Genomic DNA, 18,872 nt, shown 5'->3' with positions numbered 1-18,872 from the left:
CTTTCTTTATCATATCCATACACTGAAATCCACGAGTGAAACCCTGCTCCTATCAGACCTGCTTGTCTACAGAAGTCACATAGATCTTGCAAGCCCACCTCTGGGAAGAATCTGGGGCAGATGCGGACTGATCTGATTTTGTATACATTGTTTCAACAGTGGCAGAGCTTAGAACTCAGCTCAGACTGAGTGAGAAGTTGCCACAGCTGATTCAAACAGTAAATTTGTTTCTTTTTGTAAACAAGCATATAGATTTTCAGATTCCACATTCAGAGAAGGGGTTGTTGCTTCTGTGCGTACTTTGTACAGCACAGACACCGGCGCATCAAATAAAAGCAAAGCAAATTTTGTCTGCAAAATGATACCTTTGTCCCCAAACTTCATTTGCAAATTAATACTGGATGCGCATTCATTTCACAATTTTATTTCCTCAAAAATAAATTGACAAGGGCCAGGCTGAATTTCCAAAACTTACAACCCACTCAGGCTTTTGTAAACATTTTATATTTTTCCAAAGCATCTATTTTAAATTACTGTAAACAGCAATTTTCTGTAAGAAATTAATGTAAACGCAAAAATGAAATGGATACAAGTGAATGATGTCCCCCTACTCTACCCAACCTGCCCAGTCCCTTGGTGAGATCCATCTGCACAGGTCTAATTGTGAGAAGTCATGTGCCGGGATAAATGATGGCGTTCTCGGAAGTACTCATGACAAATGGGACACGTGAGCTTCTCTTCCCGTCTCCTCTTGCTCTGGGATTCAGTTGAGGAGTATTCTTTTTTGTGATGTGACCGCATGTGGAAGACTAAGTCAGAAGTCATGCGAAAGGACAGGTTGCATTTGGCACACCAGTTCTGGGCAGCCACTCCAAAGGACGTGAAGGTGGGGGGAAGAAGAGTCAAGGAGGAGGAGGTGGAGGTGGAGGATGAAGTAGTGGTCGTATTCTGTAACTGTCCTGCTTGCTTGTGCCACGGTTCTGAGGAATATGGGAAAACATTTCCCCGAATGATGCTAGTCTGCAGCATCTGAGCATTACACAAATCATTGACAAAGAACTTGGAACTGAGAAGAGTGCTGCAGCACATGATGTCTGTAGTGGTGATGAAGCCAGACAGCTCCTCCAGGCTCTTTGGTGACTCACTCGTGGGATAAGAATTTATTGCCGCTCTTTCTGCAAGACGCTTACTGGGCTTGCTGAAAGCACTCTTCTGCTCTCCTCGGCCTCTGGTGGGCCACACAAAGGAGAATGCACTACCAGAGGAGTTCAGCAACATTTCCTTTGATACCTGCTCCTTACCAGCGAGAGCTGTGCCATCCTCCTGGTCTGACTCTTTGGGTCTCTCATTCCTCAGCTTCTCCTTCATCCTCCTGACCTCAGTGAAAGCACTCTGCTTCTGCTCGAAAGCCTCCTTTCTAGCTGACTGCCTCCCTGAACTGGGTTTCCAGAAAGAACCAGCTGGTGCATGATCTCCTCCAGCCTCTTCCTTGCTTCCACATTTATGTTCCTCACTCAGATTGTTTGTTTTCTCCAACAGCACTGTTTTCCTGCTCCTGTTGTTCTCAGCCTCTTCTGATTTTGCTCTCTTTTCTCCAGTGAGACCATGGGCATCACCTTTGTGAGCTGTCATTCTGACCTCTAGATCCTTTGCCAGGCTATGAAAATTTGTGGTCTGCTCTACTAAGGTGCCTTTTTCAGCCTGGAAGTTCCTCCATAGCAGGGCACTCTTCTCTGGGACGCACAGGAAGCGGACATGGGACAGATAGGAATGCTCACCTTTAAAGACTCGATTGCATTCTTGGCATCTCATCTCTGCAGAAATAGACAACAGATTATGAGTTTCGCAAAGTTAGAATAGTGGATGGATGCAGATCCTGACCATGTCACTGACACAAACAAAAATACAAAAACATCCCTTATGCCATACAAGGTGATACATGGTAAAGCTAAAGCCAGAGTGAGATACCTTGCTGTTATGGAAAATGGTTCAGGTCTGTTTGCTTCCATGTGCTATTTGCAGAAATGCTTCCATTCAGCCCCTCCAGCCATGTTTGAATTTGGTAAAATTGCCAGTATGCAATAGTCTAGATAAAACCATACAAACTTTGGGACCATACCACTGCACTCACCATTTTTAATACAGGCCAAATGTTTATTTCTCTGCACTCATGCGATGAGATGGACTAGAGCTGGCCTAAAAGACTTTGGCACAAGCCTCTAATTTCTGCAGGGGGTACTCTGAAAGTTTAGTACTTTTTACAAATCATTTGATGCTAATACCTGAAGCTCTTATTCATGTTCATTTGGCAAACTGCTCTATGTCTCAAGGCATAGATGCCTGTGGCATAGAAAATATTCAATGTGAAACAATGTCAATCATGAGCAGGATGAATGAGAACATGCATTGGCACGATACCATCTCTTTCTGGCCTTTGGATAGGATGTAACTCAATGACCAAGAAATGTATCAAGCATCTTAACCACTGTGAACAGCATCTGTGCTCCAGTATTCCACAACATGCAGCAGTTTATAAATGCAAATGATGGCAGAGAACTCCTGAGGTCTGGGGTATGTAGAAAAGTTCACAGATTGGCTGGGGAGAATTGCAAAAACCTGAGCTGTAGGTTTAGTATGGTATAGACAACTTCCCAAACAACAGAAGCTGAACTTACTGTATGACAGCATTACCACTGCTTGTTTCAAGTCTTCCATCTAAATACAGTGTTTCTTGTGCAGATAGCACTTTGCCCTGGTAAATTTACAGGGATGATACTGTCTGTCTACATAGAAGCTAACAGAACATGCTGAAATCAGTTAAAATGATTTAGAGGGTATCTGCTATGAAAATACCTATATTAATTTAATGCTAAAATTGTAATAACAAGTATTTGTTTGTATATCACATAAAGTAACAAACCTATAGCTATAAAAACAAAGCTATATAAATTATGTTTAATTCCAGCAAAGGGAATGTAGAAAAATGTTTTTTCTACTTTGACTAGATCAAATTTTGAAGCAAATTTCTTCATGCTCTCTGCCTCCAGCTCAAACTCCAAAACAGAAGGTCTGGCCTCTTAACTGCTGAGGGTTTAGACAGCTTTTATTTCCTGTATTACAGGATCAGCACATACTAAATAAAAGTCCTGAGTGACCTCTGCAGAGCCAGAGTCGGGTACTTACCATTCTGAGGACTCTGAGCTTTTATCTCATTGAAACCCAAGAGTCTGGAAAGCTCTTCATCATACCAGACAAGCAGCTCCTCATCTTTGTTGATTTTCCTGGTAGAGCGATAATATAACTGACTGTTTTCTAAGTAAGCTTCCAAATTCTGCTCCTTGCTATTGGCAGCTGCTTGTACAAGCCTCATCCAAGGCAGCCCTGTAGGACTGTGCACAGATGCGACGTCTACCTGCGGGACAGAACAGAAAAAGAGGGAAGTTTCAAGTTCTGGGAACCAAAATAGACATCCAACAAATTCAAAAAATAAAAATAAAAAATAAAAAGAGAGAGAAAAAAAAAGTCTTTTTTTCTGCTTCACACAGAGTCTGAGCCAAAACAGTGACCCCAGTCCATACCCATATACATTTGTGACCAAAGTCATGGTGGGGAGAAAGATCGGGAGTTAACAACCCAATATTAAGTCTATTGCTCAAATTAAAATTTCCTTCCATATACATGTTACAACACAGCTCTCAGTCACAACAAGGCTTTTCTCCACAGGGCTACTGAGTCCTTTAGTGGCAGGTTGACCATGCTCTGGAAATAATGTAACTGTAAAACATTTGTTTTTGCCTTCATTGTTCAGTGTGTGGCTCCCATCTTATTTAATTGATTGCATTTGCTTTGAATGGGGAATGATTTATTTCTTTATAGGTTTTTCCTTGGTGTTTACCACAGCAGAACTATGTCCTCTGCAGTGTTTGAAAGATGGGGAAGATTTTCATAGCTGGGAGGCCGAAACACAGGGTGATCAAGGGCAACATTTACACACATAAAAAGCCTCAACTAATTTTTGAAGCACTAAGTCATTGTTTTGAAAGGAAGAAGTTTGGAAATGAAAAATGTCTAATGACAAGTATGATCCAAGTTTCACCCCAAGCAATGTATAGCTCTTTGTTTTCCACTAATTGCAGGATGGCCATTCCTTGGTGTTTTGTATCAGAAACAGTATCTAGGTTATTTATTTTTCTGTTTTTAACTCAATCTGTTACCTACCAAGAAAAGTATGACTATAGTAGTCTCTTGGATATGGAAGGAAACATTTAAAGACCATTAGTATAAAAGCTATTTAGTATGAGGGAGAAAATAAATTTCATGCCCTGTAACTGGTTTTCTCTGAACACCATGGTAATTAACAGTGATTGAGAAATCCTGAAGTCTGACAGTAACACGAGCACACCCACCCACAGACAGAGTGGTTGCGATTAATAGCTATGACAGAGGCTGTCATTTATTAGTTTCTGTATTTCAGAAATACCAAGAACCCACCCGGAGCTCTAACCAAAGTCAAAGAGAACACAGCTCCTCCAGGAACCAGACCTCCAGGGCAGAATCGGAAAGAGCTCACAGGAGGAATCAAGGGCAGAACAGTAGACCTGAGTGCACTCAGCTTCAAGTGTGAGCCCACTTCAGCTTTCCCTCTCCCTGGTATGGCAATCCCTCAGATGAACCCTTTGCATCCACACATGAGGGAAGGGTTTTACAGCCCAACAGGCTATGAAAGTAGTCTGACTTCCCTGACACACACTGAAGAAGAAAGGTAAGAATAAGGCTGCTCCTTGGATGCAGAAGGCAAAAGCATGAAAAACTACAAGGGACAGAGGAAGTCAGTAGGAAGGATAGGTTTTATAAAGGACGAATTTCTTCGCTGGAGTAAAGCATTTGCTGGAAAGAACCACCTGTGCCAATGGTTGCCCAAGCATACAAATTGGCTCAATGAGCTCAAATTAGGGCCTCCAAGTAGATGAGAGAAAAAACAGAGCTCTCTTTTGAACTAAACATAAAAGCCTAAGAAGATGAAAATGTTTTTGGAAATTATATTCTCCAAAGCCTTGCTGAATTGCTGCTGAACTTGGATGAGCATGAAATTCATCTGCAGAGAATCCAGCTTATCCTTTATCCCTGTGTTTTTACTGTAGCCAGCATATCAAGCCCCAATTATTGTTTTCCCCTCAGTGCCACAACAATGTTGTGTCATCATGATTGTATCATTAATTAATTGTCTGCACACAGAGTTGCAAGCTAAACAATAGTTCCTGATTTCTGGAAGGTTTAGTTTTAATTTTGAGTAGCAAACATGATATGAGGCCAAGGACCGCTTCTGAAAAAGCTACTTGCACACAGTTTGATGCCTTCACTAACAAAGACAGAGAACAGAGTCAATTCAGACATTCAGTGTCATGGCTTCTGTAAGGGAAACTGTTGATCACAGCCTGAACCTCTGATTAACCATCTGAGGCAACTGCGGGAGCACAGGTGAAGGAGTGGAGTCTGACTCCACCTCTCCTAGATCCCATTTAAGGGCTGACCACCATTAAGGCAGTATCTCTTTCTGGAGACTGCTCTTTTGTGGGGTTTTTGTGATGAGCCTTGACATTGGTGAGTATCCATCTCAGCTGAAAGTCTCAGCACTGGTGAGTCTTATCTTAGATATCCTCTGGCTATCCATTTACTCTGTAATTACAACTATATGCTTGTATTATTCCACCTATATAGCTTCATAACAACTCCTAACTCATATGCAGCAAAACACTAAAGGCCTCCCGCTGGAGGGCTGTTCCAATGTAGAAACCCTTTGAGGCCTGAGCAGGCTAATTTGTGCCGGGGACTCAAATGAACAAGCAGCAAAAGCCTGAAGCCTCTTTGTCTATTTGTTGATTTGTTTAAACCAAAAAACATCAAACAGAAACCAAAAAACATTAAACAGGTATCTCCCAATAGATGCATCTTCCATACTGCGTTTTCTGCCTGAAATTTCCCTCTAAACTACGGAAAACTTAGAAACTGTTCTTTCTTCATGATGTCAAACGTTATGTCCCTGTCTTCATCTAGACTGATAGTGACTGAAATGCACTCCAAGACCCTGAAGGTGGAGATAAAATGTCAAGAGGAGAAACGAATGTCCAAATGAAAATGCTATAATGAACAGTGGCTACAGAACCAATTATTTGGGAACTGAAGCTTGAGATTACACTCCCTGCATTCACTCCATCACCGTTCTGGGGCTCCTGTCCTCTCCAGCATGATGGTTCCTTTTGTTTCACAGCTCCAACTCTGTGGCTTTCCTGCGGTGACAGCAAAGAGCAGATGCAATGCAGACATACCTAAGGTAACTTCAGCATATCTGTGTACTAATAGCAGTAGGATGTGGCTACCTGAAGAATCTGTGGGCTGACTGCCTGATTCACATCTTCTATGGATCATGCTAAAGTCACTGCCAATTGTGATTTTACTTTCATGGGTAACTGAGAAAATCAGATTTACAGTGCCTCCTAGTAAGCATCCCATGGGTCTTCTCCATGCAAAGAACAAGTGGGCTAAGTGAAAATGCAAAACTATTCATCCCTCTTCCCTCCTCCTTGCAGTCAGTACTGAAAGCAGGTCATCAATCTCAAGCACAAAAATGGAATTTTGTATTTGTATAGGGAGCTAGGAGATATGGTTTAAGGGTTTTCTGTAGGTATGGTAAAGGGAGAACAGTTGAACTAGATGATCTTATAGGTCCTTTCCAACCTTGTGATTCTATGATTCTTCTTGCAGAGGCAACAGTTTTCACTGAGGTCCCCTTCAGTCTGCAGCCCATAAATAAGCAATATGTTGGCTGCTTTTTGGAGAAGCTGTTAGCTGTGCTGAACAGAGTAAAAATCTACCCCTTACAAAGTCAGGATGGTGTAACCCTGAAGGACAGTGTAACACTGTCTAGCACCAAGCACCGCTTTTCCCCCACCTTAAACACATAGTGGATGGTCCGTCTATCAGAACACTTGAGGGCAATAAAAGCTACAGTGTCCAGCAGGGTGTTCTGCAGCATGCATGGGCCAAAAACAGCTTCTTCAGGAATGTCCTGTGTGGTGTGAACAGTAGCCAGTATATCCGGAAAATGGTGATGCAGAAGTTTGTTGTCACTTGTCCAAAGGAATTTAGGCAAAGATGTGAGTTCCATCATAAACCTGTAAAATAACAAGAAGTTACACTTGGAATGCAGATGTTAATGGAAGGAGGCATCACTACTTCAAATATAAAGGCTTCCAGGAACTACAGGTGAATTGTGAAAGCATGCCAAAGCATTGTTGGTTAGAGTTTTTACAGCTTTGTTAACATCTTGTTCAGAAAGGGAAAACAACTTTGTAGTAAACCAGAATATGAGATTTGTAAACAAGTTGATTATGTTTTTCTGGAATAGTCAGACTGTCCAGGAGCCCAGCTGCTCAGTACTGCTACTCCTGATGGCCAGGAATAAGAAACATTTGGAAACAGTAAGCTAAATTTTCATCCAGTGGAATTTTGTATACTCTTCTTCAGTAAATTCTCAGATAACCTCTTACTTACTACTGGTAGTTTGTGGAACTGTGAAGAAAGATGAGAAGGACAGCAACAATTAAAAAAAAAAAAAAAAAAAAAAAGCAGATGGTATCTGAGATTGGTTTTGAAAAAGCCACGATCTTTAATTTGGAAGTGTGACATCAGTCTAAGTACTCAGGTACACAACCAGGAGTAAAATGAGTGTCTGTTCAAACTGAATGTACAGAATCTGTGTAGACTGACACAAGGGTTATATCCTTCCCCTCCCAGAATGTACTTAAGATAGTAGTTATTAGCTGTTGTTAGGAAAATCAAATCAGATTATGACTCTTGCTGTGGTTATACCCTTAGCATAAGATTAGAAGAGATTGGTGTGCTCGGAGACTGAATTTTCTTGCCCAGAATGTCAAATATTAAATCTTTTTAGTGCAGAGGCTATTTCTGCATTACACTCCTCAATCCAAGATCTGTGTATGCAGCGAGGAGGTAGTTTTGTGTTCTTTGCCATTCTGAGCTTCTCTAGGTTTTTAATAAAGATATTGCCACCTCCTGCTCCCAGCTGGACGTCATGGAAAAACCCTAATTTATGTCATCAAGAGATGGATCAGGTCCATTAGGCACAGAAAATTAAAGAGAACAGCAACAAGCCCTGAAGAGGCCTTAGCCTAATAAATACCAAGATAGAAGGGCTGAAGATCCAGTCTAATCTTTCTCACTCGCTGCCAGCAGAATTGATTTGTTACTCAATGACTCATGACTTAAACTGAAGTGATATAAATGCTCAGGAGAGTCACACTGATTTAACTAAATCAGTTTCTAAATCAGTATCGTTAATTCAGAATAATTTCCACCTCATAGGCAAGGTCTAAGCCCCCACCCTGGAAATATGTAAATGCATGTTCACATATGCAGAAAGTAGTGAATCTCTGAAGGATGAAGGTCTAAAACAGACAAGCAAGACAAAGAGTAGGAGGTAAAAGGGTAAAAAAATGTCAGCTGACTTGACAGAGATTAGGCCTTAAGAGGAGGATGGAACAGGACTCTGCTTTCACTTACTGATGAGTTTCATTGTCTGGTTTCCCAATAACCTGCTGAAGTCACTATTAGTGTGAGTACAAAATGGTGTCTTCTTTGTGCACATCAGTACAGTGCAGGATCTGCCTAAGCAAGCACAATGCATTCCTATGTTTGTATGTTTCAGTTTAAGCTGTGCTGTTTTTTAGCAAATGGAGTGAGGCCATATTTTTAAAATAATAATAATGCAAAAAATAAATTTGAGACCTATAATGCTTCAATGTACCTCTGCATAAGAAAGCACTTAGAAACAACTTACAAGCTGAAACAATCTCTTTTCTAATAGTCTGCATTTGGGAAATTTTTAATTCAGCATTATTTTACTTATTCACATACAACCTCAGAAGGCAAATCTTCTCACTAAGGTTCTCCTTTCTAATTCATCCAAAATTCTCCGTATATAGAGAGAGTGTTGAGCATTGGCTACCTTGGTGTCCCATTAGAGGAAACCAAATTTTCTATTTTCTTTGAGGCTCTCACGGCTGAATTTGCAGTGAGGACATTGCTGAGGATGCTGCATGTGAGTACATCCATGTCAGAAGGGGATGGGTCTCTGGCAGTGTGCTGTCCTGACCTCCTCCAGAAATCCTCACAGAAGCATGGATCCTGGGCTTGAAGGACACTGGACCTGCTTACAGCCAGCTCCTGCTGCCCAGTACCTTTCATTGTTTCAGCAGGTGTTAAACTGTGACCACAAACCCCAGCATGACAAGAACCATTTCTCCAAAAACTGACTGTGTGTGGATACCAAGTCTAGGATTTATGTGCAACACCACCACCTAGTGATTTCTGCCAGAACAGATGTCCAAAGAGCGACTGATAGAGTAGCAGGACAGGCCTCAGCACTGCTCTCCACTTGGTTTTTGCTGCCCACAGGATGGATGCAAAACTCCAGCATGACTGCTCTACATTCCTTGGTGCCAGTGCAGCCATTGGCAGTGCAGTGCGTGCCACTTGCCTGATGCCCCTGGTCTTGCCCCCAGTCCTGAGTGCTGAAGGGCTTCCACATGCCCTAAAGGAAGGGTGGAAATCATTCCCAGGTGCAGCAGCCTCTGCCTGCCCTTGCTGTCCACTGAGCTTCTTGCAGATAATCCTTACTTCGGGGAGCAAATAAATCAAGACATGCACACCTTCTGTTCCATTAAATTCTTCTGAATTGAAAGGATGAAGGAAATAGAAGCCAGTAAGGTGTGTCAGATCACTAACATATCTTTCTTCCATCCAAAGTCAAGCATATATCAAATTCAACAAGCCTTTGTGTTTTGCTTGTTTTCTAAGTGACTTGTGAATTAGTTGTAGATCTGATGGACAAAACAATCCCCCAAGTGACAGAGATGGTCACATTCTTCTCCCACACAGCAGGAAAAGCTGCAAAGAGGAAAAATCACTGGTACAGAGCAATGGGAGCTGCCCTGCGGCAGCTTTCTGTGCAGGAAGATCAAATACTTAGTTGAATGCACCACCTAGTGAAACATCTCGGCATAACACTGAGGCTTCAGACAAAGGGGCAGCAGCACAGGAGCTCTTGCTTAATTCCAAATCCAGACCCAATGTGTTTCACATCCTTGCCAATGGTCTGAATGAAGTTATGATTATTAATGGGAGCTGCAGTGAGAAGTGGTGATGGTTCACAGACTGGTTGGTTAGCTTTGGCAGACTGAAGTAGGTGAATTGCTCACATTCTTCAAGGGGAGCAAAGGATAGAGAAAATGATCACAACTGAGAATTCTTCCAGATTTCACATAATGGATTATTTTTATTTTTTCCTAAAATACCAGGAACTCTTGAGGTTGGCATCAGGCCTTCATTTTCTTCAGTCAGCTTCCTGTCATTGCTGCCTACACCTCTGCAGTATAGTCACTACTCCCTTTTCTCCTTGATGCACATACATCTGCAACCACTTGGAATTATGGAACTCCTACTGATGATTTAACCACTTCTTTTCCCAAGCTGGCCATACAGTCCATCTTTCATCCTTCTATGCTCCTCAGACACCACTGCCTCTGGCCCTTACCTTGGGAGATATCCTCTTCTCACCTCACTCCAGTACTCAAGGAATAGCAGCTGCACACAACTCATTTTCAGAGACCTAAAAACCCTCATCAATGTTTTTCTATGCCATCGGGACAAGCATTACATACAGGTGAAGACACATGACATTAAAATCATGTTTGTTTTGTGTTACCAATTTCCACATTTTGGCTGACTGCTCTAAGGAGAAGCCATTCTTCTGCACTCTCATTTCTCACAGATTTGTTCACTGTCTTGTGCATCTGACAAACTCACTCCTCTGCTGCATGGCAAAGTTGACAGAACTCTGTCATAAATCTCCTTGTGAAGGTCACATCTTCAGCTCTGTATTGTGCAAGCAATGACACCCTTGCCTCAAACAGGCAATGCTGAGAGTGCCATTGCCTCCTAGAGATACGATCCCCCTCATACAATGTAATCCTGCTGCTCTCGATCATGTTCTGCATAAGCAGTTCCTATTCCTCTGGGCTCACCCACACACACGTCTGAAATGGTGACATAAATTGAATATTTATAGTGCATTAGTAGGACATTAGAGTCAGATCACCTGTTAGACATGGGGTACTCTCCATATTCTATCTGTCACAGATGCGAATTTTCATATGGATGAGTTTAGGGACTTGCAGTTTAATGGACTCTTCATTCCCCAGAGATTATCTGATACACATATACCATGTCCCTGAGTGATGAATTTTGCATCTTTATTTCTGAGAAGCATGACAGATCTGTCAAACAACAAGTACCTATGGGCAGGCAGCTCCCTATGGACTATGCAGTTGTAGATGCTTCATCAAGAAGCACATGAAATAGATGTTGCTCATGGCAACTGCTCCCAGTCTGCTTGCTTCCAGAAGCAGTACACAAATTGTTAGTAAAAAAGGTTCAGCCTGGTGGTTTGGGGACAGTCTATATCAAATCTATGGCGCTACAAAGTCAGAATCATAGAATCACAAGGTTGGAAATGGCCTATAAGGTCATCTAGTCCAACCGTCCTCCCTTTACCATACCTACAGGAAACCCCTAAACCATGTCACCTAGCTCCCTATCCAGGCACTTTTTGAACACTGCCAAGGATGGCAACTCCACCACCTCCCTGGGCAGGCTATTCCAGTGCCTGACCACTCAAGTGATGATGCTGTAGGCTTGCTTTGCCTATATTTGTCAGAAGTATTTGCACCCCCTTCCTCCTGGCAAATTCCAGTGTGATTTAGCAGGTGTTTCTAGCAGTTTGCTTTGAAGATACAGTTCCAATATTTTGCCTTTCCCCTCTTTATGTCTACAAAAGACTTCTGTGAACCCATGCTCAATTAACCCAGTTAGCAGAGCAGCCTGATTAAAACACAATCCCTTTCTCCCTTACTAAGACCCATTCCAGTTGTTTTCCTGTACTTCTTTAAAGGAACTGTATGGGGAATTGGTAATCACAGCCTGAACCTCTGATTAATCAGCTGAGGCAAGTGTTGGGTCAGCTGTGGGAGCGCAGGTGAGAGTAATTTAGCTGTGCACCCAGAAGGGGTGGAGCTTGACTCAGCCTCCTCTAGACCTCATTTAAGGGCTGACCACCACTAAGGCAGCATCTCTTGGAGATTTCTCCTTGGTGATGATTGCCTCAGTGGTTCCCAGCAGACTGAAGGCTTTCATACAGGTGAGTTTTTCCTGTAAATAACCTTTTGGATATTTACCACCACCATCTTTTCATTATTGTCACCATACAGGAACCATTTGGAACTTGCTCTGTAAGATGTGACTTAGCTTGCCTGCAAGTTTGTGCTCAGCATGGGGGAGTGCAACAAAGCTCTCACACAGCTGTGGTGATCATGCTTGGACCACTTCTGGACCACCAGAGTTGAATTCTCAAGTAGAAGGGCAGTGACAGAACAGACAGCAGAGCCCAAAGAAACAGTAACTCCTGAGAAACACTAAAGCAGCTTCCACAGCTTGTGACAAGAACATGCTTCTATAGAAAAGTGAGAGAAGAGCCTATGAATAGCTATGAGCAGGTTTTCAGATCCCTGATTTTCTACCACATGGCCTTCAGATGTCACTGCAAGCTCTTCTAAGGAATGCCTGAAAAATCCCAAGCATAGAAACTGCTTGGAACACAGACTCCCTGGCTACATATTGTCATAGGACTGGGCCCAGTTCTCCTTGCCACAGTGATAACATTGAACTGTGGCATCACTCTTTTCTAGGTGGTGATCACAAAAGATGTGGTAGCCTTGCAAGGTGTGCAGGTATGAATGAAACAATGAAGCCATCTTTGCAAGAAGGGGAAGTTTTCAACCAGAACTTGCTTAGTGAGTTCAGCTCTTCTCAATCATAAATGGAAAGGATTCATAATGATTGATTCTCTGAAATGAATTTGATAGAAATACCTGCCAGCAGCTTCTTTAATTTCACCTTCACGTTTTATTTCAGTGTGGTGTAATATGCACATAGCAACAACCCTTTTGAATCAGTCATCCTACTATGGAAAAAGAAAGAAGGAAAGAAAAAAAAGAGAAAAGGAAGAGAGAAAAAAAGAAAGAACCCACAAAGATATTCATAAAAGTTATTTGGAGGATCTGACCCAGGGGAGCACTACCCCACCCTCCAAAGCCATTTTTACATCTACTCTGACCAGCCTCCCAAGCAGGGATTAATTTGAATTGTAGAGCCCTGCACTTGCCATGTTGGCAGAACTGAAATAAACAATCAAGCACTGGAACCATCACTCCCTTCTCCTTTTAACTTACTCCTCCTCTCTACTCACAGGACTGACAGTGTTTTCCCTGGAGCATATAACCTGGCACTCCTGTGGCCACTGCCCAAACCCCTTTTGATTTCAGAAGGTCTGTCAGCCTGAGGAATCTGTGATCAGACATGCATTGTCATGCACAATAATCTACAGATATTGAAGAACTGAGCTGATGCAGACAGAGTGCTTCTGTCTGCAGCATTTATCATTTTCTGTTGTTGCAAGGAACTAAGGATTCTTAACACATGAGGGGAATTCCAGGAGAATCAGAGATGAAAAATTGAGAAAATCCACTTGGGTTTCGTACATTTGGTTTCCTTCTGCACAGAGTTTCCTTCTCTTTTACTTATGCTGTGAATTTTAAAGAAGAATCAAAGCTAGAACTGGGAAAAAAAAAAAAAAAAAAAAAAAAAAAAAAAAAAAAGCTGGCAGGAAATCAAAGGGAAAAAAAAAAAAGGAGAATTTTTGTTTTGAAAGATATGATAAATAATTCCAAATACCCCCAAACAAATGCTGAAACAATCTGCAACTTGCTTCTTAAATCCATAAAACCACGAACTGAGGAGGTCCTCTTAAAGCACAAAAAAAAAAATCTAAGCAATCTGTTTCCTTTAGCTCACTGCCACAGCAAAGTATTCTGTGCGTCAGACCTGGCCAGGTCTGGGAATCTCTCCTTTGGGGCCCAGAGCCTTTCCTTCATACCTTTGCTGCTGAGAAGCCTGTATGCATGAAGCCATCCAAATGGATATGGAGATATGAGGCAGCTGCTGCTACCATGTGTTGCCTTTCCCAGCCTGGCTGAGCTACACCAAGCTGTGGGCTTGTTGCCCCTCAAGGAGGTCTTTCATCCCAAGTGGAGTACATCAAAGTCTAGGATGAGCTTGGAAAGGGATGAAGTGCTGCTGGCTGTAAGAGAAAACTAAGCATGTGTCACATTCTGAGTCTTGAGCCTGACATCCTGTTTATTTTCAAGAAATAGCATGTAGATGGTACTCACTGAATTCCTGAGCTTTAAGTATCCTTTTTCATCCTTCTGGTTTCACTAATGGCAAATTGGAATTCCAACAACAATTCTGCACAGAGATCAGGATCATCTGGTTTAAGTAAGGCCTGCTCCTGCCAATGTGCCACTTCCAATCCACAAAGAGTAAAAAGAAGAATTCAATTAGCAGTGATAAACTAAATGCCAGTAAGACCTATGATTTTTCTTACCCAGGCTACAGCGGGCTATCCTGTGAGTATCTCTAGTGCTGCTGCTCTGACTATATCCCCTTCACTTCTGAGGCAGCTCAGTTTACCTGCACTAGGCATTTGGGGGAAGCAGCAGGAAAAACAGCTTTGTATCAGGGAGGAATGTGCTGGCTACAGTGGTGAACTGAGTCTAAAAATAGTGGAAAAAAACTGGGGCTGAACTAGTCTGGTGCTTGCAAATGGTTTTGCTCAGCATTTAGCTGACCCCAGCTAAATAACACACCTTCCTGCACAGCAGCTGCAGAACTCTGCCTTGACAAGCACCCAAAATAGTGGGTACAAGCAGGGAAACTGCACATTCATGAGAAAATCATGAGGCATCTCTGAGCAGAGAGCCTGATACACACACTGAGATTCCAGGAATTGTCTCTTTGTGGAGTTCAAGTCCTATCTGGAATTTTTTCGTCTGAATCAGAGACCTCCAAGCTCACTGAATGCTCACAATTTTGCTGTTCTATTTTCATGGTACCTTCAGGGAGCGGCTCTCCAACCCTTACTATTTTAAGGCTCTGTGGTCTTCAGATTGTCTTCCATCACCTGAAACACACAGTACAGGCAATGCAAGCTGACAGCTCCTGATGAGCCATCATTATATCTTGGCTGGATACCCAGCCTAGTGAATCATGAAGCTGCCAAATCTTTTTATTGTGAAGTATTTCTCAGACTTCAGTGGGAATAATGAAGAAGACAGAGCTAAAACCACTGCTTAGAAATGAGTAAATACTTCAAGTTCCACATCTGCCTTCAGCAAGCCTTCTGAGATCAGGAGCCACTTGGAAGCAAAGATTAAAAGGTAAGATTCCCATTTCCTTTGCTGTTTCCTCTGGAGATGAGGAAAGCTGAAGAGGACTCTCACCTGATGCATAGTAGGTGCCCTGAAGATGCAGAGATGCCTCTGAAAAAGAGGAAGAACTTTTCTCCCAGGAACACATGGATGCAATTTCCACTCTTTACTTGAAGTTAAGGAAAGAAATGTCCAAAGTTCAGTGCCAGATCTAGGCTGATGAAAACATAATTAAGACTGGAACAAGTTCCAGGAGAGGTTTGTGCACTGCCCCAGTGAATTTCATGAGGAAGCTCCACAGCAAGCTTTGCTCTTTGTCAATTTCCACATCCCTCTACCCGTCACTGCATCAGATCTAATGGGTCTTGGTGGATGGTGTTGGCATGTGCGAGTCATTCACAAGTAGGCAAAGGGAGATGACTAAGGCTCAGTGGTCTGATGCCTTTTAAATACTTCATTTTTGGGGTATAAGGCACTATACTTGAGGGCTGACCCCTCACCAGCCTACACAATACCCACATACCACGTTACCTTTATCTACTACTTTTGATCTTGCATTTTCAAGGCCTGGGATGTAAAAATACAGGGTTCCTGTATTGTAGCTCTCCAGTCATTTTTGAGGATTGCTGGCCTGTAAATCTTATGAATTAGCCTCATTTTAGTGCATGGTGTATTTCATATTCCTAATCTGCACTGTGCCTGTGGTCAATTCAGAGACTGGGTCTGCCTCCTGCCTCTGCTATTCTGGCACTGCTCAGTGTTCTGCAATAGGCACAACGCTCCAAAAATGTCACAGGTATTTTGAATGTTATGGGGCACAACCAGAAAGGGAGGGAAATCAAATCCCAAAGTGCCTCTATTTCCCACACTCCACCAGAAAGAGCATATAGCAAACACGTATGTTAAAGCAACAAAAGCATTTCATGGGAAGCAGAACAGAGAAAGTAATGACGCAAACTTCCCTCTGCTATCATGTCCATTGGGGTGACCCTCTGCTATCATGTCCATTGTGACAGTGCATATTGACACATCTGTTCTCACAGAGACTGAACATTTCTTCTTTACACAGGCATCCATACAAACAAAACCCCACTCCCCACTTGCAGGCAGAGAACACTGCAAAACGAGCAGCCAGCACAACCCAGTGCAGCCAGACTGATGCCGCAGCATCTGTTACTTGGGAAAAGGGTCACCACCTGTCTCTGCTCTCTTCATACAGTTCGAATTCATGTATCCTTTTCATGAATTACAAGAAATGACTTTGTGATTGCTGTGCAAGACATCTAGGGTTCATTTTCATTTCACATTCATTTTTGATAGCTCTCAATTTAAAATAAAATAATAAAATGTGATATTTGATCAACAAGAAACTAATACCTTAATTTCTGTGCTCAAATGTACATACACATATATACAACCCTGCACTCACAGTTGTACGTATGGCTACACACAGAGCTGAAGCTAAGGAATCTTTTAAAGGAAAGTGAATTCTGACCTAAACCAATTTGTTTCCCAATAATATGCTTTGTTGTTTGAGCAGGTGTTTATTAACATCAAATACAGATAACAAGTGCTGTAAAAGAACAATATTAAAAGATTCATAGCATTACAGACATGGAAAAACACACGATGTGCTGGGATTTAGGTAAATCATTTCTTCTGCTAAATCTTCCATACACTCTATAATTCCTTACACCAAATATATTTTTCTTTATTATTATTATTATTTTGTTTTCTCACAGTTAATAGAAACTAAAGTAATATTTTGACTTTATATCAGTATTTCTATGGCCCTGGAGCTTTTCTTTCTTTCAATAAGATGATTTTTCTGTTGAGTTCTGCAGAGCACTGCCCTGCTTTACACACCAGAACGTTCCTGAATTCCACATTCATGCACTTTCTCATCAACAGCATACAACCATTTGGTGTCACTTTAGACACTTCCTAAAAAATAAACCTTAAATTCAACCTCCCGGTTTTTCTACTGCCTAAATGAATCCCTCTTTCTATCCGCAATTATACCTAATGGACAGAATCGGGAGCTACAAGTCCTACGTTTGGCTTTTTTGAAAGCCACAAAGAAGGGACAGCTCCTCAGCAAGAGTCTGTGAGTTCCTCAATTCAGTGCACGAATGAAACCGCTTCTTATTCAAGAGCAACTACAAGGAATATACAGAATAAGTGAAAACTCGCGTGCTCCCGTGACGTTTCCACTGCCATCTCCAGCAGCAGTACCCGTCCGACCGCAAAGTGAAGACGATGCCTCCCCTCTTTGTACCCGACTCCGTTCCTACAGAAACCTTTCCACGAAGGATTTATGAACGTGAAGACCAAAGTGACATTTCCAAGTGATGACGAGAGCGGTCTCTAACTTAGCGAAACCACTAAGAAATATCTGCTAAGGAGCGCGGATATCTTTACACTGGGTAGAAATACGGATTAGCTTGGAGAGATAGTCCAAAGAAAGTTCGCCCATTTCTTAAAGCGATCAGACCCTAACCAATCACCCCAAACCCACGACGGTTCCGACCCGTCGCAGTCAGAAGAAAGAAGAGAGAGACCAAAAGGGCAGCGGTCGCCCGAGCGGTCCGGACTGGGGCGAGGGGCCGGGAGGGAGCAGAACCCCGCGGGGCTGCCGTGAGGGCTGCGTCTCTCGCTTCCGAAGCCTTGCCCGGACAGCTCCTCCGGGGACGGGGACCTTCGGAGCCGCCCGCCCGGCCCGCCCGCTCCCGTCTGCGCGCCGCTTCCCCCCCCCGCCCCCCGTCGCCCTCTTCTTACCGCCCCGGAGAGCAGCCCGACGTTAGCCGCCCGCTTCACCCGGTGCCGTCCGCTTTCTGCCGCCGGCAACACGGCCGCCCATGACCTCCCCCCCCCCTTTGCCGGCCCGCCCCCAGGCCCCCCTCACTGCAGCTCCTCTCACCTCTCCGCTCTCACGGGCTCCGCTCAGCCCTCACCCCATCAGCCGGCTGCGGCCGCCTCCCCGCGGATCCCGCATCCCACTCCAGGGCCGCCCCCCCACCCCACGCACCGCCCCGGCACGGCCGCGTCCCCCTCCCCGACACCACCTCCGCTCCCCGCCCAGAGCGGCCCCCCCTTCTCCCGGGCCCCGCCGCCCCCCGCCCGCGGAGCCACCCCGGGCAGCAGCGGGGCCGTGAGAGTAAGGTGGGACAGGTTCCCCGGTGTGATGGTGCGCTGGGTAGAGGACTTTCTTTTAAAGTTGGGGGGAAAAAAGGGCAAAGTTTCCGGATGCATCCATCTCTGTGTTCCTTCACAGCGCCCGATAGCGGTGCCGTTTGGGGCTCCGCGCGTATCGGTGCGAACATTATAAACTCGAAAAATTGTTGCTTCACGGAGAGCACCGGCTGGATGCAAAATGCGGGAATGCAAAATGAGGAATTCGAGGTTTGAAGCACAGCTGGTATGGCAAATACAGCCATCACATGTCTTGTCAGAAGCAAATATTCCCCAAAT

The 18,872-nt window shown here is 43.4% G+C and overlaps 1 protein-coding gene across 2 annotated transcripts; it reads right to left on the bottom strand.

Annotated features, from left to right (window-relative positions):
• Positions 1–408: 408 nt before the first annotated feature.
• Positions 409–18,459, bottom strand: ZNF488 (zinc finger protein 488). 2 transcript variants are annotated; one of them, XM_015866862.3, is made up of 4 exons: positions 18,322–18,459; positions 6,950–7,172; positions 3,184–3,412; positions 409–1,814 (listed from the first exon to the last, which is right to left on the bottom strand). In XM_015866862.3, exons 2-4 carry the CDS (start codon positions 7,166–7,168, stop codon positions 658–660), a joined length of 1,605 nt encoding a protein of 534 aa, XP_015722348.2. In that variant the 5' UTR covers positions 7,169–7,172; positions 18,322–18,459; the 3' UTR covers positions 409–657. The 2 variants fall into 2 exon arrangements, with proteins under 2 accessions (XP_015722348.2, XP_015722347.2); XM_015866861.3 differs by having other exon boundaries at positions 18,180–18,358.
• Between the last annotated feature and the right edge of the window lie 413 nt (positions 18,460–18,872).

Source organism: Coturnix japonica, chromosome 8, assembly GCF_054131305.1.
Source record: "Coturnix japonica strain WE chromosome 8, WE-NBRP24, whole genome shotgun sequence".
NCBI lineage: Eukaryota > Metazoa > Chordata > Aves > Galliformes > Phasianidae > Coturnix > Coturnix japonica.
The sequence above is the reverse complement of the archived record's forward strand: the minus strand, read 5'-3'. Positions and strand labels throughout refer to the sequence as shown.

Excerpts from the sequence above, each read along its gene's own strand:
- ZNF488 (XM_015866862.3), bottom strand. The coding sequence starts at position 7,168 with ATGATGGAACTCACATCTTTGCCTAAATTCCTTTGGACAAGTGACAAC. Across the intron at positions 3,413-6,949 it reads CCATCCACTATGTGTTTAAG|GTAGACGTCGCATCTGTGCA; the intron begins GTGGGGGAAAAG and ends TCTGTCCCGCAG. Across the intron at positions 1,815-3,183 it reads AGCTCAGAGTCCTCAGAATG|AGATGAGATGCCAAGAATGC; the intron begins GTAAGTACCCGA and ends CTATTTCTGCAG.